Raw genomic sequence first — 25,412 nt, forward strand, 5'->3', positions numbered from 1 at the left:
TGAGGCATGAATTTGAATCAGTTGTGTATTACTTTTCAAGGCTGGTCTGAGGAGGTGAGTCACTTAGCCAATAATTGAGGTTAGCCACTGCCTAGGAACATGGCAGCTTTGGTTTCTGCTTATGAGGCAAATTATTTGCCATAGCCTTATTTACAAATTTTAGGAATTTGTTTTAAGGTCTGCAGACTATCCTTTATCAATTTCAGTGGCTTGAAATTATCTTGAATTTTTAAAATTGTTTTCATGTATAACTTATATCCTTTACTAGATTTTATGATCATTCAGTTATGCATTCAACAATCATTTACTGAGTGTTCACTATGTTAATAACATTGGCGCTGTTATTCAGAGTGTGTCCCCAGGTGTGTCACTTAGGTATCTCTGCTTTCTCTTGTATACATCAGAAAAACAATAGCATCTATCTCAAAGTCGCTGGAGGATCTAATAAGATATTTTAAAAGCATCTGCAGAAGTATCCAGCACTTGGTAGCTGCTCAGTAGACATTAGGTGTTATGTGCAACTTGTGATAAGAACCAAAGATGCATTGGTGCATAAGACTGATGGGGTCCCTCTTTTGCATAGTTTATAATCTGGTGGAAAATGGAGACACAGAACAAGTAATTAGATAAGTGAAGAGTGCTACTAAGAAGAAATAAAATGTCTGTATTTCTTTGTGTTACCTCACAGGGGAAATGATGGTTAATCGAGGAGATGGAGATGAGGGAACTATGGATTAAAACTTTAAAGACTGAGTCAATGAAATGATTCCTCTAATACAGGGTTGTATTAAAAGCCTAACAGTATGCATACATATAACTTACTTGTTTTATCATGCTTTTGAAAATTGTGCTACAAGAAGTGTATCAAAAAAAAAAAAAGCGTGGTATCAGTATGCAAGTCTGTTCACAGTTAAGATATGCAAAAAATACATTTTCAAAATCTGGAATGTATTTTGGAAGGGCAGGATCAAGCATTTGGCTTTCTACCTTAATATTGCAACTTTGTTGTTGTCAGGACAAACCAAGAGGTGGACTTGATGGTGGTGCTTCTGGAGATTAAAATTGTGAATGTATGTGTTTAATAAATTTTGCCATACAATTATGAGAAATGCAGATCTAGTGTTTTCATATGTGTTTGTGATGGGTCAGATCTTGACTTGTACATCATTGTTCAAAGTATATGTAGATTAGTCGTACTTCAAGGTGTGTATGCTGGACTGTAAGAAAATTTGGTGTTTAGCTCAGAACACTCAATGCTGCATCAGTTATTTAATTCTTATTCCTTATACTTTTTAATGTAAATATGTGTAAAATTTTGCTGGTCTAAGATACTTTTGAGATTATTTTTGGAGAATAATTTTGTTTGTATCTAACTACTGGTAGAAGTTTTTGATAAAATCATAAATGTATGATTACATGAGATGTTTGCTATTATGACTACAATGAGGATAACTTAATAGACTAGATACATTATTGAAAAATTTTATATAGTGGAAATATTGAGAGGTTAAGTCATTTTCCCTTCATTTTCTTTTTTTTTTTTAAAGATTTATTTATTTGACGGAGACAGCCAGTGAGAGAGGGAACACAAGCAGGGGGAGTGGGAGAGGAAGAAGCAAGCTCCTAGCGGAGGAGCCTGATGTGGGGCTCGACCCCAGAACGCTGGGATCACGCCCCGAGCCGAAGGCAGACGCTTAACGACTGTGCCACCAGGCGCCCCTCCCTTCATTTTCATTTTAAGATCAGAGCTGCTTTTATGAGGAAAAATAGTCCTTAAGATCGAAAAATCTCTGTAAAAACAATGCAAAAAAATTTTTAAAGTAATATTTTTTAAGGATCATTGAAATTGGAAATTAATATTTGTAGATTTAAAAGTAAATAGATACCAGCCTTTAATATTAAGCCAAACTTATAAAAATATTTACCAAAATATTTATTGTCTTGTTTGCTTAATTTTTTAATTTAATTTCTCAAAATAGTTAAAATATGCACATGGTGTGAAGCTTAAAAAGTACAGAGAAAGGTAAAAGATGAAAAATGTTTTCTCCTGTTATCTAGTCACTTCAGTTTTTTCCCTTTAGGCAAACATTATTTCTAGCAAATTCTTTCAGTGAGGGTTCATGAATTTATATATAGCATATGTGTTGCTTTAAAAATTTCTCCCATTGTCTATTTTAAGGGGAGCCTTTGACTGTGCCTCTATCCCAAATTTAAATACTTTTACTATCCCAAACTTTTAGCTATTTGTTCTGAAAGGCTCTTATAATTGGAGAGAGTTGTACATTTATGAAATGCTTTCATAAAATTGTTCAGGTGGTTGGTTACTCAGTATTTATGTTGTTGCTTGTACTTTTTTAAACATGTTTATTTGAGAGAGAGGGAGCACAAGCAGGAGGAGCAGCAGAGGGAGAGGGAGAAGCAGGCTCCCCTCTGCATGAGGAGCTCAATGAAGGGCTCAGTCTCAGGACCCGGAGATCATGACCTGAGCTGAAGGCAGATAGTTAACCAGCTGAGCCATACAGGCACTCCTGTTGTTTGTACTTTTTCATATTTAAAACTTAGCTTAAAAAAAAGAAAAAGATTAAACCCAGCTAAAACAAAGTACTTTCATACCTCTTTGATAAACCTAATATTCTTATGGGCTAGACAACTAGATGTTATCCCTGTTTTAAAAATCTATAAAATGAGGTTTAAAAAGTGCATACAGTGACAGACCTGGGGTTTGACCATTGTCTTTTTGGGGCTTCAGCCCATTTCTTTCTTGTTGTTTTTTTTTTTTTTTTTTTAAGATTTTATTTATTTATTTGACAGAGAGAGACAGCCAGCAAGAAAGGGAACACAAACAGGGGGAGTGGGAGAGGAAGAAGCAGGCTACCAGTGAGCAGGGAGCCCGATGTGGGGCTTGATCCCAGGACCCTGGGATCACGCCCTGAGCCGAAGGCAGGTGCTTAACGACTGAGCCACCCAGGCGCCCCAAACCCATTTCTTTCTACTGTATTCCACTTCTTTGACCAAGCCCAGGGCCCTGACTTACAATGCAGTATTCTTTCCATGACCCCCATAGCTGCTGCTTCTGCACATCTGATATTGAGCAGAATCTATGAAATGTCTGATTGTTTATTTACCACTAGGGGTGTTAACCCTTGGAACAATAACTCTGTTCTTTTTGATTTTCACTGTAGTCACTGCAAGTTGTTGTCACTGAACAACCACTGCATACTTTTCTATCTAAATATTGAGTTCCATCAAAGGATCATTTTCATAATTCGTGATTTCTCTGAATGCTTATTTTCACTTACTGAGGTTTCTTATATTTGGTTTACCTGTATTTAATACTTTAGTGTAATTAGGCAGGCACTTGACCTGAATTCTATTGAGATTTTCATTTTGTATTTTTAAAAATTTTTATACATAAAATCTTATATGGAAAAGAAGATTATTTACTTGGAATATTTATCACTCAAGTCACATTTCTAGTTTTGGTTTTCAAAACAGGATTCCTTCTATTTCTGAATTAATAAGCAGCACAGTGGTTTTCTTTCTTAGAAAACTAATTATGATAACATAAAATTAATATGCTTTTTCATTAATGAGTTGTTGAAACTCAGCCATTTGATTTGGGCTTGTTTCTTATCAAAACCACACTTAAGTCGCTCTCTACCCCTCTTGTCATCTTGTGTAAGTTACTTCAGGCTTTTTAATCTCTAAAGTGGGCATGATGGTAATACTGTGTGCTATTCTAAGAATAAGATGTATGTAAAACTGCTCTGTAAATTGTAAAATACACAAATATGAGATTTTTTTTTAGATTTTTTCCTATTCATTGGATTTTGGTGGGCTAATTATAGTTTTCATCATCTTAGAAAATATTTCTCAAGGGTCTCAGTGTTGTTTATGTGCCACACATTCAAGAATCAGTTTCAGTTTATTAGAATTTTTAATCCTAGTTTTAAGTTATTTATTATGGAAAAAATTTTTAAATGCATTAGAGAATTTAAATTATGCATTATCTTTGGCCAGAGATCAAGGCCTAAATTTTAAAGGTTTTATAATTGTACAGTGCCTTTCTGTTACAAGTAATTAAAAAATTTAAAGATGTAAAGTTAAATTTGGAAATTCAAAGTTTGAGTTATTTGTAAGGTATCCCTTAGATGGCTTTTGTTGTTTTATGGTGGAAACTTCACTTTTCATCTTTATTCTGAAAGTTCCAGTGATATTCAAGCAATCGAGGTCAATAATAATAGAACTTTATTTTATTATGCTCACAGATTCTGTGTGTGACGGGGTTTCAGTTAGGGCATGTTGCTGTTCCACAATGTCTGGGGCCTGAGCTGAGAAGACTCAAATGACTGGGTGAGATGTGAATGGCTGGGAACTGGAATCCTCTGGAGGCTTCTTCACTTACATGTCTGGTGCCTGGGCTGTAATGACTTGAGAGCTGGGCTCAGCTGGCATTGTTGACTGAACCTCCATGTGGCTTAGGCTTCTCACCTCAGGGCTGTTGGCTGGGTTCCAAGAGTAGGTGTCTGGAGACCTAGCATTACAGGAGAATCAGTAATAGGGTAAGTAGCTGCTTACCCTTCAACCTAATCTTGGTTGTTGTCCTGTTACTTCTACATTCCACTGGTTATAAATCTGTCTCCGCAACCAGCCCTGATTCAAGGGGAGGAGAATTAGATTCTGTGTCTTGGAGGGATCTGGCAAGGTCACTTTGCAGAAGGCATGTGGGATAGGAGATAATATAGTGACCATTTTGGAAAATACAGTCTGCCACACGGTGTCCTGATTTTTAAATTTATACATCTTAGTACCTACTGAATAGTGCCACTTGAACATGTCAGTGGCTTAAAATAAAACACTATCAAAACGTACCTCTTCTCCACCCCTGCTCCTTTACCCCTGCTCTCACACAGTGAGGAAACTGCATTTTGTGTCTAAGTTAATGGTACCTCTACTATGCAGTTGTGCAAGCCAGATCTCTGCTTGCTGACAGCCTCTCCTTCTCCCCTAGATAAGTGAGAGTGTTTCATTGGTTATCTTTCCAGGTGTTCATGGAATTCACATTTATTCATCCCTATTGTCACAGCTTTAATTCAAGCCATTGCCTTCTCATTAGGTTACTGTAGCATTCTCCTTAACGTCTGTATTTTTATTTAATCCTTAACTATATGAAATGTGGTTCTAAAGTCACACAGTTGGCTTTGAAAAAGTAAACCTAGTAGAATATGTACATTTAAAGAAATGTTATTTTTAAAGTGATCCCTGCATTTGTGCTTTTTAATAAATGTTTTTGTTTAAAGTTCTTTCATTGTGTGTGTGTGTGTGTGTGTGTGTGTGTGTGTGTGATCATAAGTGATCAAATCACTGTTCTTAATTGATCCTATATCATCTTTATAGTTTGGGTTACAGGCTTCTGGAGACTAATAGAGAGTTATGTTATCTTTTTCTATAATAAACTTACACATAATTTGAAAGTTCAAAGAAGCGCTAAAGTTAAGAACTTTTGTGGTCATATACCATTCTTCATACTTGGCTCCATGCCGACTGTGATTAATTGGTGGTTAGAATCTGATTCCCTTTTTAGAGATTTTTCCTCTTGTTAGGTTATTCATTCAAAAGAAAGAAACAGGCAGGAGAGAACTGCAGACAGTGAATTCCACAAATATTTCTAAATACTGGTACTATTATGATAATTGATGCATATCCTCCCACACACTGCTTTGAAGGAGACAGCAGTTTGGAAGTATAAGTTCTAATGTGTTTATTAAAAACTATTCATTTCACGTATAAAGTCTTTCCTTAGATTACCAGTTTAGTTTGCATTGAGTAAATACTGCTGTTCTACAAACTATACTTAAGACAAAATGATGTCATGAGAGGTAGATATAGATCATTCATAGTGTATAGATAATAGAATTTGTTGAATTATATTGGTATTATTTTGAAGTTTACGTTTGTATTTTCAGTGGGTGAAAAGAAAGCTGCTAGCAAGTTGATAGTAAGCGTAATATTATGAGAGGAAATATTTAATATACTTAGGAAATCAGGCATGTAACTTGTATATAATCGGTTATTTTTCAGTAAGTCATTTTTTCCTGTTCATTAAGTAAGTCCTATGCCTTATCAATTGTGTTTATTTGGTTCCAGTTATGTAATGTACCTAGAAGAATAAAACTTGTATTTCTTGCAAAGTACTTCAGTTCTGTATTTTTTATGCTAATTCGCAATGACCTATTTCCTCCAGTTTTAATCTTTCTATATATAATGTAGTGGTTGTGTTTCTGTGGTTTTCAAAAATTTTTTTTAAACTAGTTCTGAAGGAATAGGGAGAGTTAATGGCTAGAGAGAAAGTAATTCCTAAAAGAATTGCAGTATTAAGTTTTTTTAAAGGGCTAGGACTACATAGTTTAAAAACCTAAATATCACTAAACAAATTGATCATCTGATTTTTATCTTCTTTCAGCTCAGAAGTGATGACTTTTCTTATGACATCCAGTATTGTCTATTTGCATTGTCTAGTGTTTCCAAAGCAGTGTAAAAAAATACTTTGCTGTTTGCGGTCATCCTTATCATGATTCTGACTTTAAAAGCAAAGTATTTCACAGTTAAGCACTATGTGGTTTTTAGTTTGAGTATGCTAATATTTCTTAATGTGATGCTTTAATATTTTTTTCTTCCAAGTGCGTTTTCTTTAGTAATTGAGAATTTACTTCTTGATTCTACTGTTGAAGGCCAACACGAAGTAAACTGTTTCTGAGCCCTAATTTATTAAAATAGTTGCCTCAAAAACTATATTACTGGACATTCATCATAGGAAAACTGAAAAGGAATCCCTTTTTAGCATGCACTCAAAAGTACGATAAATGGATGGGTGAAACCAAAGCCATGGTGAATGAAATTCAGCTCTCTTCCAACTTGTTTCTTTTAACTGCTTGATAGCGATGATTCTTAAACTTGTTTGTGAATCAGAATCCCCTTGAAGCCATGTAAAAACACATAGACTGTAGGACTCTACACTCAGAGTACTGATTTGGTACTTACTGATTCAGTATGTCTTTGTGGGTCCTGGTGGTGGTGATGCTGCTGGTCCTGAGACCATACTTTGAGAAGCACCACTTTATAATGTTTATCCTAATTGTGGAATGAATTTTCCGTTCAGTTGCATCAGTTGATAGAAGGTTGCTTAAATATAGTACAATATGTCCTGCGTAAAACACTAAGACGAGAGAAGCTAGTTTCTGGATCACTACTTACTTGCTGTTTGACCTTAAAGTTATTATTTAACTAATCTGATCCATGATTTCCTCCTCCATAACATGAGTTGTCCTTTAAGGATAAAATTAGGTAATGTGTGGAAAAATGTTTTAAACTCTACATTGCTGCACAAATATAAAATAGTATTGCATATTCTTTAAAAATTTCAGCTTGTTTTAAAATACTGTGGCTAGAGGGTATTGTGCTAAGTAAAATAAGTCAGAGAAAGACAATTATCATATGATCTCACTGATAATGTAGAATTTAAGAAACAAGGCAGAGGATCGTAGGGGAACAGAGGAAAAAATGAAACAAGTCGAAACCAGAGAGGGAGACAAACCATAAGAGACTCCTAATCATAGGAAACAAACTGAGGGTTGCTGGAGGGGAGAGGGGTGGAAGGATGAGTAACTGGGTGATGGACATTGGGGAGGGTATGTGTTGTAATGAGCACTGGGTATTATATAAGACTGATGAATCACAGACCTGTACCCTGAACAACAAACAAAAAATACCGTGGCTTATCATATCATTACATTAAGTATTTTGAGAAATACTTATTTTCTACCTCCCCCTATTGCCCCTTGTCCTTTTAATCTTGATTACTTTTTAGTGAGGATGTCTTTCAGTTTAAGTAGTATCAAAAGGCTTTGAAAGGAAACATACTAAAATGAGTACACCGTCTTGTGGGACTCTAAAAATACAAGTATTTTGTGAGACCAGAAGAATAACCATGCAAGCTATGCTGATAGTAATCGGTGGGAAAAATTTTAATTATTCTGTGACCCTTAAAGATTTTATCAAAACATTTAAAACTTTTTTACTGTGGGTTATAAATGTATAGGGAAAGGAAAAAGTAAAACTCACATTGAGTACGAGGTAATTTAAAACATTAGAAATATTGAGTTAAGTTGTTTTATTTCTTTGTAAAAAAAACTTACCTAGATCAGTTTGAACAGTACTTGCTTTGTATAACTTACAATATGGAGATAGAAAAAAATATAGTACTATCTGAATTAGAGAAACATTAAATTCAATATAGTTTGTGTTGGGTATGTTTTATTAGACTATTTAAATATGGATGTTTAGGGGTGCCTGGGTGGCTCAGTCGGTTGAGTTTGGCTTAGGTCATGATCTCGGGGCTGTGGGATTGAGTGCATGTCAGACTACGCACTCAGTGGGGAGTCCGCTTGAGATTCTCTCCCTCTGCCCCCCCAAAATAAATAAATAGGTAGATAAATGTGGACATTTAAAAATAATGGAATCATAGAATAAAATGGTTCACAGAGTCTGATAAGATTCTTTGAACCTTAATGTTTTAGAGCAAAGGTCAGCAAACCTTTTCTATAAAGAGCTTTTCAGGCCAAGAAGAAAAATCAAGAATATTATATAAGTACTTACATACCAAGAGAGAACAAATTTACACAAATTTTTTATTGATGAGATTCAAAACAGTCATAATTGAGTATAAATTTTGTAATCCTGGTCTAATGAGAATTCTTTTAGATGGAGTAACATTACTCTTCACTGGGTTTGAAGGTTGTGTACCCTATCATCAAATTGATAGCAGATACTCAGCTGTAAAAACTATTCTTAAATTCAGGAAAACAGTGTGGGTGGCTTTGGCATGTTTGCCATAGTTGTTGACTGATGTTTTAGAATATAAGGGACTTTTGCAATCATCTAGTAGTGAAGTGAGGGTTGTTTCCCAAGGTCACACGGTTATTTAGTAATAGGTGTTGTTAAAACATAGTGCTATTAAAATGTACTACTTCTGATGTTCTTAACTAATGTGTTGTTAACCAGAATACCCTATTTCCTCCTTATTTTATAAATAGAAATTCACCTTCTACAAAAACTGCCACCTAACCCCTTCCCCTGCTTTACATCTTTTTTCTGCCTTACTTGAATTTTTTCTGCCTTACTTGAATAATGATAATATTTTAAAATGAAAAATAGCATTTTAAAAATTTTAATGAAGATTTGGGGGCAGTTAATATTTTTCTTTTCATCTGTACTGTATTTTTTAAGGTGATTTAAATTATTTTTAATTACATGTATTGGTGAACTATACAGTTTTCAGTATCAGACATTGTGAAATTTTATTAAGTAGTATTTTAAATACCTACCAATACTATTTTCATATTGTCCCCTTCTACTTCTGCCACTGGTAAAATGGAAAGAGCTTTAGCCCACAGAGGACTAGACTGAAACACCAAACATTTGATGTAGGTAATGAATAAATTGTGTGTGTATGACAAAGTGATTTGACAGAACCACTTTATAAAGAGCTTAATATAGTCTCTGGATGACTTAATAATTATTAAATTATAGTCTGGTAGTTTTTTTTAATACCAAATTTAACACAGTTGCTCAATATTCATAGATACACCTATGTAATAGAATGGTTAAGAAACCAGGATCTAGAATTAGATTATTTAGTTGTGAAACCTGATTAGCCATACACCCAAGCCATGCAACCCTTGAGCAAATTATTTAACCTGTTTGTGCCTCACTTTCCTAATCTTTAAAGTGAAGATGCTAGTACAAGCCTCGTAGGGTTACTATGAGGCTTAATTATGTTAGTACATGTAAAATGTAATAGTGCTTAGCACATATAGTCCATTCTTAACAACTGTTGGTTACAATAATTGTAATTATAAATATTATATTTGAATGTTTTTCTTTACAAATTTCAGACAGGTTTAATCAGTTAACCAGACCCCACCCCCCCAGCCTATTAATTAAATTTAAGGGTCTTTATTACAGGTAGAATTTACCTAATGTACCTCATTTTATAAGTTATAAATAGCAAAAGGGAAAATTTCCCATTGAATTGGGCATCTGTATTTTACAGTGCCTTATGTGGTCATCAGTAGAAAAATTTGGTTAAATATCAACACGTGTACATGGTCAAGAGGTTATGATAATCTTGAAATAGTCACAAGAGTGCTGTGTTGAGTTTTTTTTACCCCTCACTGAACATGGTGCCGTATATTTTATAACTTGAATACATAATATTCAATTCTCAATATTAATGCTTCTGGTTAGTGTAGTTACTTGACCAAAAAAAAAATCTGCTTTGAAAAAAGAAATTGTTTGGGAATTAATAATCTGCAGTTGTACTTATCCTTATGGTTATTAATATATATTCTTTGTATACTTTAATTAAACTATATTGTGTAAATTAATACATGTAGCAGCAAGAGAATTTTAGTGCTGAGTTTTCTTTTGAATTTGCATTGTTCCCAAATTCTTGTAGGAGTTACAAATTAGTTTACAAAGCCTGTAATCAAATTACTTGATGATCTTTCTGTTGTCATGTTTTCTAACATATGCCTCTTTCCCCCCCCCCCCAGAGGAAATAAAAGCGGAGACTGAAAAACAGAGGTTTGTGGGGTTTCTTTTCTTTAGTAAAAATAATTTGCAAACATACCAGTCTTGGCTAAAATATTAATACAATCATCTATATGTGGCAAATTTTCTGTATGTGATCTTTATAATAAAATTAATAAAAAATGGCCTTTAAGAAATATAAGCGAAAAGATCTCATAAATAAGTGTATAAGGGTATTCCTGAAATACCATATGATATACCTTAAAGTCTTTGCTTAAAAACTTTGATTCATATTTAGAAAGATTACTAAATATTTAATTATTTTGTAATTTAAATACTTTTTAAGTAATTAAATAACTAATTTCTTTGATTTTCTTGCATTTAGTTACAGCTCTGGCCACAAGCTCTTGACCTGTAGCAAATTATAATTTCTCTGGTGTTTGGTTACCCTCATGAAATATGAGGAGATGGAAGTTGGTTTAGCCGAATTCCGTTTAGAACTGAAATTTTGTGTTTTTGTATGAGCTTATCAGTATGAAAAATGTGATATTCTAATTAGACTCTTTTTTCTTTAGTCCTCCTCATGGAGAAGCAAAAGGTGGATCAAGCACCCTTCCACCAGTGAAATCAAAGACAAATTTTATTGAAGCAGACAAGTATTTCCTACCCTTTGAATTGGCATGCCAGTCCAAATGTCCCCGTATAGTTAGTACATCTCTCGATTGTTTACAGGTATGTATAAAATTATCTAAAAACTCTTTAATTTGAATGTGTTTCTAAATATTACTCACAATTGGTGATTCAGACATTTTCCATGAAAGCCTTGAATATTCTTGTGATAAGAAACCAAATGGTTGCTTATATTTAAGAGAGACAAAATAATAATTGCAAAAAGATGTTCCTAGTTGAAGGGTAACAAAAATCATTAGTTTAGTGAGACACATTATCTTTATTAAGTGTTGATTCGGTCTCATTTTCCATCAGTGAGATGCAAGAACCATAAGACTTTTAACCTGCTGCTGACTTTACATGTATCATGATTTGCAATGATTTTACTAAATCATTTGCAAATGATTTTACTAAATGCCTGCTGTTTTATTTAAAGCAAGAGGTTAATATTGACAGTTTACTGTTTATATTCACTGCTGGACTTTAGCTCTGATTTTCAGTTATGTCAGAAAAATTCCTGAAATCTTTCATCCTGTTTTATTTACACACACACACACACAGGATTCTCTTAAGACTTAAGATACTTGTAAAACTTCCAGATAGAGGGGTCTTTCTCTTTTTAGGTGTTTTCACTGTTTGGGAAATTATACCTATTGAACCGATAATTCAATGGCTAGGAAAAGACCATATTCATATGCTTTTTTTCAGAAGATAGATTAAGTTCATTTGATTTGTGACCTTGTTTTCCCTGAAAAATTAAAATTATGGTATCTAAGGCTTTCAGGGCTATAATGGATAATGGATGAACAAATCTATGATTTATTATAGCCAGTGTAAGGAAATTGGGTTTTCTGCATTTTCACAGATCTGATGTGGAAAGAGATTTTGAGTCCTTTAAATGTGTTAATACAGCTTTCACAAAAGCAATGTCAGTAATGGTTAGATAGAAATCAGTAAGCTATTCTGATTCATCAGAGATAAGGTCTGAGGCCTGGCTTTCTCAAAATATTGCCTGATGGTTTTATTGTGGTTATTATATTTTTGTGGTTATTATGAATGTAAATAATTGTACATGTTTATAGCAAATAAAGTTTTCTCCAGGAAAACTTTCCAGTTGGCTTTGATTTTACTTTAATGTTTTTATGTAAAAAGTAATATATATTAAATTATATATTATAATTTTAGTGTGTAATTAGCATATATATTAGCTTAATGGGGATCTTTGTTTTCTTTTTCCATTTCAGAAACTTATTGCTTATGGGCACTTGACTGGCAATGCTCCAGATAGTACAACACCAGGCAAAAAATTAATTGATAGAATTATTGAAACAATTTGTGGCTGCTTCCAAGGTCCTCAAACAGATGAAGGAGTTCAGTTGCAAATAATAAAGGTAATTGATTATATAGTGAATTTGTCATTCATAATCTCTTTTTTTAAAAATCAGAAGCCTTTTATCTTGGAACTATTTGGAAAGGTCATTTTATGTGCTTTCCAGCTGTAATAGAGGTCATTTAGTTGCTTTTTAGACACCGTATGAGGGGGGTTGTTGAGTGTCAGGAGTTCACTAGAAGATTATATTGTATTTCCAAGTCCGTTATTTTGAAGATCCCAATTTAGGCTTTGGCCCCAAGAGTTTTTCAGTTTCTGGAATGTTTACTGTACATATTCCATCTTTTGAGCTTTAGGGTCCATGCTATGGTCGTGTGACCCCTCTAGTTTCTTCTCTACTTTTGGACCCCTTATAGTCTGCCTTTTAGACCCATGCTTCACCATGTGAACCAGCTTTCCTGATTCCCTTGTACCTTTTCATCAGCTGAAGCTGCTTAGCCAAACTTTGTGTTGGGTTTGTGCTGTAATATACCTGGATGATTAAACTCTTTTAAAGAAAAGTCACTCAGTTGTTTTTTTAGTCTCTTATAAATTTTGAATTCTTAATATGACTACTAATGGTAGTGGTGATACATGTATACATCAGTAAAATTTTCTTATACTTTTAGTACTTTTGAAATCATTTACATGTATAAAGTGTTTTTCATGTGTGAATATAGCCCCTTCTGAGCCGTTCAGTTTCATAGCTGTATTTACTTCACAAGTCCTATCTCTATTCTAGAAAAGCTGCCCAGTAATTGGCCTATCATTTGCAGTTTCATGTCAGTCATGGTTTATTTAGCATATACTCAATGCTGATTCTGCATAGCATTGTACAACATAAAAGGACAAAGGAGTCCCTGTTCTTGAGAAATTGCAAGTACCCTAATGTATGAACATTCACATAAATTAAAGTTGTTGACTTTGTTGGAGGATTCACTTAAGATTATTTTAAATGCTTTATTCTAATTTAATCTGATATTTTAATGCTTTATTCTATTTGTAAACGTCTTCTACAACAATAGCAGTACATTTATTGAGTCTGGTCTATAAGAAAGATGTCAGAAAAATTTGGGAGTGCGCAAGACATTGTGTATCTGCCAAAGTTGACAGTCTCATTGGACATATATATCGTATGAAGCATTATCTGTGTTCTGTTGTGACAGAGTTAATGCTGTGCATTTTAAGAAACTAATATTTTTATTAAAATGAAACTTGGGTTGAAACAATATGATTGAATAGTTTTCTAGTGTTCTGGGCTTGGATTATTTGGAAACAACTGCCAGTTGATGATCTATAGTCAAGGGTGGTAGAAATTCTCTTGGGGTATACTGAAAATTCTGTTAGTGTATACCTAAAAGTGGTAATGGTGTCTGAAAGTTTTAATTATAATATAAAAATACTCATATTTTTGTGCTGAAACCTGGATGTAGAAAATTGCTTCAACTGTATCTTTCTTTTTAAAGGCTTTACTTACTGCAGTAACATCTCAACACATAGAAATTCATGAAGGAACTGTACTGCAAGCTGTGAGAACATGTTACAATATCTATTTAGCAAGCAAAAATCTCATCAATCAGACAACAGCCAAAGCTACTCTTACTCAGATGCTAAATGTTATCTTTGCACGCATGGAAAACCAAGCAGTAAGTATTAAAAAAGAGAGAGATTTAAAGAATACCACAGACATCAAATATAGAAAAGAGTTTATAGAGAAATTACAGTGAAATCTTTTGTGCTTTTGTAGAGAAGAATGTTTTCATTTACAGTGCTACTTACTGGAGATCTGTGGTATTACTTTGTTTTGAGGTTTACTGACTTGTTTGACTTTGGGAAAAATACATTTTTAGTAGTTCACAAGTAGAATTAGATATTTATTGTCATCCTCATGGAAGTGTTTATGAATTGATAATATTTTTATTGTACTCAAGCTTAATAGATGAGTTTAATGTAGATATAAAACTACCTAATTTGATCTCTTTTGCTATAAAATTATTTAGTCATTTAAAAATAAAATATGGGGCGCCTGGGTGGCACAGCGGTTAAGCGTCTGCCTTTGGCTCAGGGCGTGATCCCGGCGTTATGGGATCGAGCCCCACGTCAGGCTCCTCCGCTATGAGCCTGCTTCTTCCTCTCCCGCTCCCCCTGCTTGTGTTCCCTCTCTCACTGGTTGTCTCTATCTCTGTTAAATAAATAAATAAAATCTTAAAAAAAATAAAAATAAAATATGTATCTGTATTGTGGAAATACATTTTGGGGGGTAAGAGATCAGCTAAAGAATCATTTGTATGTATTTTTAAATTGTTCAGGTCTTCATAATTACGAATCGGCTTTTAATTTTTTTTTTTTTAGCTGATTTTAAACTTCAAATATTACAGAGGGATCTCCTTTATCCTTCTTTCCTTAATGCTGGCATCTTATATAACCACATTACAATAATCAGAAGCAGAAATTGATACTTGTACATAACTATTAAATAAACTACAAAGCCTACTTGAATTTCACCAATTTTCCTACACATGTCCTTTTTTTGTTTGAAAATCCAATCCAGGATCTGACATTGTACTTAATATGAATTTAGTAGAGGATGAGAATGTTGCTAAATACTTGGAAGCACACAGGACAGCCTCTCTCCACAACAAAGAATTGTCTGATCTAAAATGTCAGTAGTGCTGATACTGAGAAACCCTAGTCTAGAAAGTATGGACATCTATAGAAAATGTTTAAAGGTTTATTTTCATGCAATAACATTTCTTTTCTTTTTTTTTTTTAAGGATATTTCTAGAGTTTCGATAACTCTTGAATAAATAGAACAAGAATTCAACACCATGCTTGCCTATGATTCCAAAGCATGTGCTTGCTCTGCTAATCCATAGTGGAGATCTGTTGAAGTTTAGGCTGAGGGTGGGTGGGAATGCATTGCAAGTCATTGGTTCTTCAGTACTAATTTGGAAATTGACTTTCTCATGAATGGGCTAGAGTAATGGTCTGAAAATTCTGTTCCGATTCTAGCTGTGCTAGTCATGCCCTTCACTTTCCTTATCTGTAAAATAACGGGATTTAGACCATGTGTATTATAAGGTTCTTCCTACCTTTTGAGCATTAAAATATTTTCATTTAAATTTATTTTATAAATTTATATAATTAGTTCTGGTATTTCCACATAAACTGGAATATTACTAAGGAAGATGAAATATTCATTTTTGGCACAGTAAAGTATTTACCTTTATGGAAATTCATTCTGTGAGAGTCATTCTTACTAGGCCGTGAGGACCATAAGAGTTGTGTCTAAAAGCAATAAAGTGCTAAAAAATGAAGTCCTGTGATTCTGACCATTACTGTTTTAGCATCTTATAAGTAACCCAGTTTTATGGGTGGTATTATATATATAATAATGACAGGTTTCCTAAAGTAAAACTCAACGTTTGTTGATACAGTTTTTCATCCTCATTAAGATGACTGAGTAGAGACATTTAAGTACTCGTGGCTATTTTATTAAATGCAGTTTTATTTTTTTAATTAAAAAGACACTTGACGACGTGACATAAGAACATGTTACGCTGAAAATTCACCCCTACTCTTGTTTCTAATTTGGTCATTTCCTAACCCCCACTCCCTATAGGTAACTATTAACTACTTTTTTGTGTATCTAGATTTTGTTTATGTATGAGTAAAAATGAGCATGTGTTTTATTTCCCCATCCACTTTTTCCCTCCCTTAGTGAAACTTTTGATTTTCGGATAATCCACTATTGGCAACAATCCATTTATTATTCTGAGGTTATTAAAATTTATTTTAGTTTTTAAATTCTGTTTTGTTTAGGTCATACATTCACAAGATTCAAACACCAAAAATAGTGGAGAGAATAATACTGAAAGACTTCCATCTCTGTTCTTATGTACCAATTTCCATCCTTCTAAGAAGTAACCACTGTTACTTGTTTTTGTGTGTTTTTAGTATATTTTATGTTCTTTGCTTCTGATGGATCAAGTGTACCTTAACATTATCCCTCCAAATTTTAAACAACTTATTTTACTAATATTGGAAATTACTCTATTTCTTTCCAGTTGCAGGAAGCCAAACAAATGGAAAAAGAAAGGCATCGGCAGCATCATCATCTGCTGCAGTCTCCAGTAAGCCATCATGAGCCTGAATCACCTCAACTTAGATATTTGCCACCTCAAACTGTTGATCACATGTCCCAAGAACACGAAGGGGACCTTGATTCCCATACAAATGATGTGGATAAAAGCCTTCAGGATGACACAGAACCTGAAAATGGATCTGATATTTCCAGTGCAGAAAATGAACAGACTGAAGCTGATCAGGCAACTGCAGCTGAAAGTAATTTTTTGAGAAGGGGTTGTGGGGCATGTGCGCGTGTTAAGGGAACAGTGTAGGCATGCATATTTGGGAAGGAAATGTGGAAAGGGTAGTATGACTTAATGGATATCAGACACATTATGGTAATGTGGATTTTTTATTCCTACGTGGTGAAGTTAATTGACTTCAGCACACAAGACACCTATTAATGGTACTATGCATTCATTGGCATCTCATGAGTAGTATGATTTACAGGCTTGTTTTGGAGGAGATATATGTTACTAACGGGGGTCATAAATGTCTGTTAGCGTGTTATTTAGGAACTTGAGTTTTCTTAAAATTCGTTTCACAGCAAACAAAAGAGCTATTTATTTAGTAAGGTTTTCTGGAATATGAAAGTTTTAGGGCATCTAAATGTTTTGGGGTTGGAAAAATATTATGGTCTTATAAAGTACTGAAATTAAATACAAAAAATCTTTTGAGTAACCAACCACCTGATGTACAAAAATATTTTTATATCCTGATGTGTAGTAATCACTGAAATTGAGATGTTCTCTGATAGTATTTTTCTAACTAAATTTATTTGTAAGAAAAGGGTGGGGTGCCTGGGTGGCTTAGTCGATTAAGCATCTGATTCTTGGTTTTGTTTCTATGGTCATGATCTCAGGTTCGTGAGATCAAGCCCCGAATCGACTCCGGCCTCTGCACCCAGCATGGAGTCTGCTTGAGATTCTTTCCCCCTCTGTCTTCCTCCGCCTCCACTCCTCCTCGCACTCTTGTGTGCTTGTGTTCTCTCTCTCTCTCAAATAAATAAATAAAATCTTTTTTGAAAAAGGGTTGCAAGATAAAAAAAATTAAATTACATTTATTTATTTTACTAATTTGTTTTTCTAAAAATAATTACATGAAGTCATTTTTCCCCCCAAATATTATTTTGAGCTTTAGATATTCTGGGGAGTTTGTTGTTCCCTTTGTTCCTTTAGGTTAGTGTCAAAAAATGACAGAAATTCTCTTGCCTATTCACTGTGTTTGTGTGGACGTAGGATGGTTAGGGCTTAGTAACAGTTTATCTGAATCCTGTATTTTTCTTTGAGAAAAGACTTCTGTAATATATTTTCAGCTCTTGATTATTATTATTTTTTTTTACCACGTCTTTTTTATTGCAATAGTGGCATGAACATCAGCAGTGGCAAGATTGGATACCTTTTCACTATTTTTCATAGTGTTTTACTATTTATTTTAAAAGGGATAATCTTGATAAATCAAACCATTCACAGTACTCCAACTAATAGTAAATCTGTACTGCTTATGTGATTTACATTTTTCTAGTCTGCCCTTGCCAGAATTTCACCTACTTTTACTGTGAGTTTATAAAGGGGCTGACTTAAAGGGCTAATCCCTGATATAGCTGGGACTTTATTTATTCTTTCATTTCCTCATGGATTCAGTAAACATTTATTTGGCATACTGTGTCCTAGGCACTGTGTGGGACTTGGGGTTAAAAAACTGATGGAGATAAAAACATTGTTCATAGGGTGCTCATGGTCAGGTGTATAAATGACGTATAATGTGATAAATATCCTGAAAGTGGCATGCACAAGGTAATTCTGCTGAGGAGAGTTAGGCAGTACCTTTGTAGAGAAAGCTGTGATGATTTAGTTGAATCTTGTTGGATAGGAGTTGGAATTGGCTAGCTAGGAAATTTTCTGACAGAAGAAACAATATGGGCTGAGACCCAAGGAATGGAAGCATCTACTGTGTATGAGTCACCTAATAGGATACAGAATTATAAATAAAACATAATTCAGTGTCTTCCAACAGCTGATAAAAATGAAAATTCTACCTGAGAATCATTGGTTAAGAGTTAGATTACCTGCTTTGAATCACATCTCTGTCACTAATTAGTTATGTGACTTTGGACAAATAGTTAACTTCTCTAATGATTTTCTATGTGTAATAAATATTATTGTTACTCTGTTTCATTAGATAATTTGTGTGAGAATTGACTCTTGATTCACTAGTTATTTTATACTCATATAGTAACTCTGTATTTAGTTTTGTTGAAACTAACTTTCAGACTCTAGATAATTTTAGCCAGCTAGAGCACGGAAATACAAAGCTTAGGGGCTCCTGGCTGGCTCAGTCAGTGGAGTGTGTGACTCTTGATATCGGGGTTGTGAGTTCAAGCCCCACGTTGAGTGTAGAGATTACTTAAAAAATAAAACCTCAAAAAAATACAAAGCTTAAGGCTGGTGGAAAAATTATCTTGTCAAAGTATTTATTTTTACTCCACTAAAAATTTGTGTTATTGTATTTGAATTTTTTTATAAAATCAGTTTACCAATTTCTCCTTGTGGCATTCAGTATTTTATAGAATGTAGCAAACATAGATTAGTAGCAGTGAACAATAGGGAGGACAGGCTTCTAGAAGCCAGAATCATAAGTAGTGGTCCTTTATAGTAGTATGAGTGGGGATGGGCATGATAGCACTATCAATTAATATGCAGTCTGATACCATTTGGGGTAGGGTCCCAGATCCCAAAGCATCCCAAAGTGCTAATCGAGCCTTCCTAAGGTATTTGCAGCATTTCAAAAAACCCAGTGGAAATCCTATTTTTATCTGCAAGCTAACTCTGGAATGTCAAGTTTTATCAGTTTCTCTTATGCTGGTCAGAAGTTCTGATGGGCTTTTCATTCTGTTTTTGATTGTTAAATTGGGGAATGAATTCTTTTTTACTTATTAATTTAGTTTTACATTGGATATGTAGATTCTTTGGGGGGACGAAATAGGAAGGGCTAGAAAGCACTGGTGGACACCCAGATAGCCCTATCTCTCTTCTTCAAGGACTTCAAAAATATTAAGGCACAACAATGAGCTTGTTATTACTGATGGACTGAATTAATCAATGTAGGCTGTAACTACGTTTAATATATACTTACAAGAGTGTCAGATGTGTTAGAAATGTTTCATCCAAAATACTTTAAAATGTTCGGCTCCTAAAAGGAATAATCTAGAAAATTTACTTCATCATTTAATAATTTGTCAGGTAAATCATTTTTTAAATTGACTTGAATTTATAAACTATTTTAAATTTGGTTTAGTTACGAATTTTAAGGTTTAACTTGTAATCGCTCTAATTTCATGTATGTTTTCTTTTATTCTTAATTTTTAAGGAAAGTTTTTAATTTTAAATGTTCAGTACAGTTTCCAAAAAATTAAAATAATGTTTTCTTGGATTTTTCTTTTTTAAAGCGTTATCTAAAAATGACATATTATACGATGGAGAAAACCATGACTGTGAAGAAAAGCCGCAAGACATTGTACAGAGCATTGTAGAAGAAATGGTGAACATCGTTGTTGGAGGTAGTGTATTACACTCAAAATTAGTTTTTTCTGTCTCTGATATTTCATCCCACTGTGCTGGCTATTTATATAATGTGTGGAGCAAAAATACAAGCCTTCTCAAATTAGAGTGTGTTTATAGAAAAAATATTTATCTTTAATTATGGAAGAGTTATTCCCTTTTTTCTCCAGGTTCAGTTATAATCTTTTATAAAAACCCATTATTCCCCTACTGCATTAAAAAAAAGTTGATGCCATTTCATTTTTTTGTTTTTGTGTTTGTTGGCAGAGATATATTCTTTATCCTCCTAAATGTTCTAAACGAGAAAATATTGAAATTGATTTTGGTTTGAGTATGCATATCTTTTTTGGAAAAATGATGCTTTGTTATACCTTTATTATCACAACGAAGGTATAGTTGATATAGGGCCAGTTCTTATCTTATGGACTGTATGATAAAGATGTCTTAAAGTTTGTTAGGAATTTAACTCACATTTTCCATAAATAGTATTATTTATAGAGAGGATTAGATTTGAGACCAGTCCACTGAAGCTTATTTAATTCATGGTATCTTGCACAGGACTAAGCATACTACCTTGCTACATATACTTCTAGATGTATGATTAAATGTACAGTATGGCTCTTCAATGAGAATAATACTGTTTCAGCAATACCTAACTCCCACTTAGAACATCATTTCTAAGTATATATTTTCTCCTTTAATGTAACACTAGAACCAGGCATTCATCTGATTGCCTTCTCGTTTTTTCATCTTTTCATTCAGCAAATACTAAGGAAGTGCGTACAGTTGTGTGGCACTGTAGGAGGATACAAAAATTAATCCAGGATAGACCATGCTCTGGCAGAAGGGGGTTCTGGAATGTATGTATGTAAGACTAATACAAGGTATAAAGTGATAAGTGCCATTACAAAGAAACAGCTAACATCCTATTAAAATTCAGGAAAAAAGTGATTATTTCCAGCTAAAATGATCCAGGAGGGCTTCATGAAGGAGATGACACTTGAACTTAGACTGTATGGATTCACACAGGTATAGGGAGTGGTATTTGATGTATTGGAAACGCCATTGGCTCAAGTCTAGAGGAGAGGACTTCAGCAAACTACCACCTGCGAATTGACAGGTGGTGGTTTGGCTGACGTATGAAGTATGTGATGTCATGTAGTAGAAACTAAGATTAAAGAAATCTCGAACAAACTTACTAATTAAAGGTTTAAGATTTTAGACTTCATTCCATCATAAAATGAGTCACCATTAAGGATCTTTAAGAGATGGAATGATTAGAATTATGTTTTAAGAAACTAAGTGGGGAAGTAGAAAGTACAGTAGACCAGTGTAGTAAGAGAATCCTCAACAGGACAGAAACAGTGGAAATGGAGAGGGAAACGTGAATTAGAAGTGAAATAATGAATGTTAAATCAAGAAGACTTTGCAACTGATTAAATACCTAGGTGAGAAAGAGAAATTGTAAGGTGTGTCAAAGATACCCAAGAATATCCCAGGGTTTTGTGATTCACTAGAAGGACTCAAAGGATTCATCATATAGTTATGCTCACCACTTAAATTTTTACCATGTAAAGGTACAGTACAAAATCATCAAAGAGAAAAGGCGTATGGGGCAACGTCTGGAAGAAATCAGATGCACACTTCAGGAATCCTATCCTGTGAAGTCACACAGGAGGTTCTTAATTCCTCCACATCAGATGTGAGTGTTGGCTACCTGGGCAGCTCATTAGACTCAGTGACCAAAGTTATGTTGCATCCCTTTACTTGCATGTGCCCAAATTTCAGATTTCCAGAAGAAAAGCTGGTTTTCAGCATAAACGACATTATTTGTGCGAATAGTTTAGGCACAGTGAGCCACTCTTATTGGTTCTGGGAATAGTGGGAACCCTCCCAAAAATGTAAGTTCCTGGGTGCCAGCCAAGGGCCAACCTTGAAAACAGGCCTTTCTAAGGATAGGCAGTCTCGGGCCTGCTGTGTTAACTCGCTCTGCATGGGTGGTCTGCCAGTTTCTCAGCCTAAATGGGTAGGTGGATGCTTTAGAACTGGTAAAATTAAATCATGTTGGAGGAGAAGTTGGCTTGGGGAAAAACGTACTAATTTTTATTTTGATATACTAAACGTGACCTTCTGGTGCGCCATCCCTGTGCGAATTTTATGAAATACATAATAGAAATACAGAAATCTGCCCTAAGATATCGAGGCAGGTGCTATAGATGGGAGTCATTCATTTAAAATTAGTAGTTGAAGCCAGAAGATCATTGAATGAGAAGGTATAGAGACTAAAGAAGAGGCCATGATCTCGGGGAGTACTAATTTTAAAAACAAACCAAAAAAGCCCTGTAAACTTACAATCAGGGAAGGAAGAACATTACGTGTCCATGCATTCTTTAAAAATTTAATAATATATACAAGGGGATGGCAGATTATATTCCATGAACCAGATTGGGCCCATTGCCTATTTTTGTAAATAATGTTTTCTTGGAACACGTGCTCGTTTATGTATTGCCTATAGTGGCTGTCTTTGTGCTATAAAAGTAGAGTAGTTGCAACAGACCATATGGCCTGCAAAGCCTAAAATGTTTACTAACGGGCCCTTTGCAAAAAAAACTTTACCAGTCTCGAATACATATCAGTTCAGAGTATGAAGTGAAATTCCTCTCATTTTTCTGCAACTTTTTTTTTTCCTTTTGTTATTTTATTATATTATGTTAGTCACCATACAGTACATCCCCGGTTTCCGATGTAAGGCTCGATGATTCATTAGTTGCGTATAACACCCAGTGCACCATGCAATACGTGCCCTCCTTACTACCCATCACCGGTCTATCCCATTCCCCCACCCGCCTCCCCTCTGAGGTCCTCAGTTTGTTTCTCATAGTCCATAGTCTCTCATGTTTCATTCCCCCTTCTGATTACCCCCCCTTTCTTTATCCCTTTCTTCCCCTACCGATCATCCTAGTTCTTATCCAGAACATTTTCATACCTAGAGAAAAGTCCAAGAACAGTACAATGAACACTAGTTGTTAAGAATTCACTAGTTAAGAATTTTAGTACATATGTTTTATGTGTTTCAAATGGACCTACACACCCACACATACATGTATGTAAATATGTGGGTTTTGCTCATCTTCGCTGAAATTTTTAGAAGTTGTTTATATATATCTTGATACTTTACTCCTAAATACTTCATTTATCTTCTAAGAATAAGGGCATTCTCATACATAACCATTATTCATTTTCACACTTACGAAAATTAACACTATTTCGAGAATATCTAATATAAATACCACATTTTAAAATGTTCCCAGATTCCCAAAATGTCTCTCTTATATCCTTTTTTCCTTTTCTTTTTTAAGTATGGGATCTGAGTACACTTGGCTACATTCGATTCTGTCTCTTTGGTCTTGTTAGTTTAGAACAAGTCCTCTTGCCTCTTCCCCCATCTTTCATAACATTTACCTTTTTTTAAAGAGTATGAAATTGTTTTGTAGAATGTTATATACATTTTGAGTTGATATGACAGTTTCCTGATTTAGATTAAATGTATTTGGCAAGAATACTGCATAAGTAATGTTGGTACTTCTTATTACATCATGTTATGTTAATTGGTGTATAACAACAAGTTATCCCTATTAGTGATAATGTTTGATCACATGGTTAAGATGGTGACCACCAACTCTGTTCATTGTAAGGGAGCATTTTACCCTTTATAACTATAGTTATATAGTTGAAGGGACCCTTCAATGAATGACAGGAATTGGAACTTTATGGATCCACTATATGTGGATTTTTTTTCCCCAAAAATACAGTCCTGTGAATGTATTTTCTCTTTCTTAATGATTTTCTTAGGATGTTTTTCTCTGGTTTACTTGACTGTAAAAATACAGTATATAATACATGTAACATACAAAATATGTGTTAAATGACTGTTTATGTTATCAGTAAGCTTCTGGGCAACAGTTGGCTATTAGTAGTCAAGTTTTGGAGGAGTCAGAAGTTACGCAGCTTTTCAACTACATGAGGGGTCGGCACCCTTAAGCCCCGTGTTTTTCACAGGTCAACTGAAGTTTGAAATAATCTGAAAGTGATACTTCGAGATCATAGAAGGATCCATCCATTTAGTGGTTTTAGCATCCATTGATGATCCTTGACTTACTTAGATACTGCATTGGTTACAAAATAGAGATTTCATAATTCTAACGTTAATTGACACTTTTCTATGGAGAAGAGCTCTTCCTCTTAAAAAAAAAATACTGTGAGCTCATGAGTTCTTTTGTTATTCATTGTATTATAATCATTTACCATTATTCTTTGCTCCTGATCTGGCCAGTAGGAGTCCAGCACCTGTGTCTTTCTGATGTGATTCCATTATCTTTGAGCATTTCCTTGTTTCTGGATCAGCAAAATGTTTTAAGTTAAATGTTCAACTTTACCTTGCCCTAGCCCTGGAATCAGTTACTTCTTTAAGGAGTTTTTGTTCTTTTTAGTGGGCAATTGTATTTAGAGACTAGATGTATTCATTGCTACTGAGGTGTCATGGTGTCATTACTTCTTAGCCTTTCCAATGTACAGAGACAGGGAAGTCTATAGTCACAAGTTCATATTGATAGTTCCAGGTGACATCCAGTGATTCTCTTCATTTTCTTACATTTCATATTTGTATATCCCCTTTCTCACAGTAAAAACCCAAATTCTCAGCAACAATGTACCATTACCAGCAACAACTTACTAATTTAAAGTTCAAAATTTTTTTATGTATGTGTATTTAGACTATATCCTACTAAGGATGAATAATGGTGACACTATTTATAATTACACAATGACAATAGGAAACCGTATTAACTGTTTTACTGATTTAATTTTATTTATTTGAAGATCACTTGGATGAATCAAAGTCAGAATTATATAAAACATATACTCAGAATTCTTCCATCCATTCCTTCCTTTGCTGACCTACCTGACATAGGTAGCCACTTTCATTAGCTTTTAGTTTATCCTTTTCGTGTGTGTATGTGTGTGTGTGTTTGTATGTATATTTTCCCTGGACTAACAAGCAGGTACCTAACATTATTTCTCTTTCTTTTTGGCAAAAC

The 25,412-nt window shown here is 34.2% G+C and overlaps 1 protein-coding gene across 1 annotated transcript in view; it reads left to right on the plus strand.

Annotated features, from left to right (window-relative positions):
- Nucleotides 1-25,412, plus strand: part of ARFGEF1 (ADP ribosylation factor guanine nucleotide exchange factor 1) — a 155,815-nt gene that overhangs the window by 46,566 nt on the left and 83,837 nt on the right. The window contains exons 2-7 of the mRNA XM_040625525.1: nt 10,614-10,644; nt 11,166-11,322; nt 12,504-12,650; nt 14,095-14,274; nt 16,696-16,972; nt 20,205-20,315. Of these exons, the coding sequence (XP_040481459.1) occupies nt 10,614-10,644; nt 11,166-11,322; nt 12,504-12,650; nt 14,095-14,274; nt 16,696-16,972; nt 20,205-20,315 (903 nt within the window). The remainder of the gene's footprint in view (nt 1-10,613; nt 10,645-11,165; nt 11,323-12,503; nt 12,651-14,094; nt 14,275-16,695; nt 16,973-20,204; nt 20,316-25,412) is intronic.

This window comes from Ursus maritimus, unplaced genomic scaffold (genome assembly GCF_017311325.1).
Source record: "Ursus maritimus isolate PB19 unplaced genomic scaffold, ASM1731132v1 scaffold_9, whole genome shotgun sequence".
Classification (NCBI taxonomy): Eukaryota; Metazoa; Chordata; class Mammalia; order Carnivora; family Ursidae; genus Ursus; species Ursus maritimus.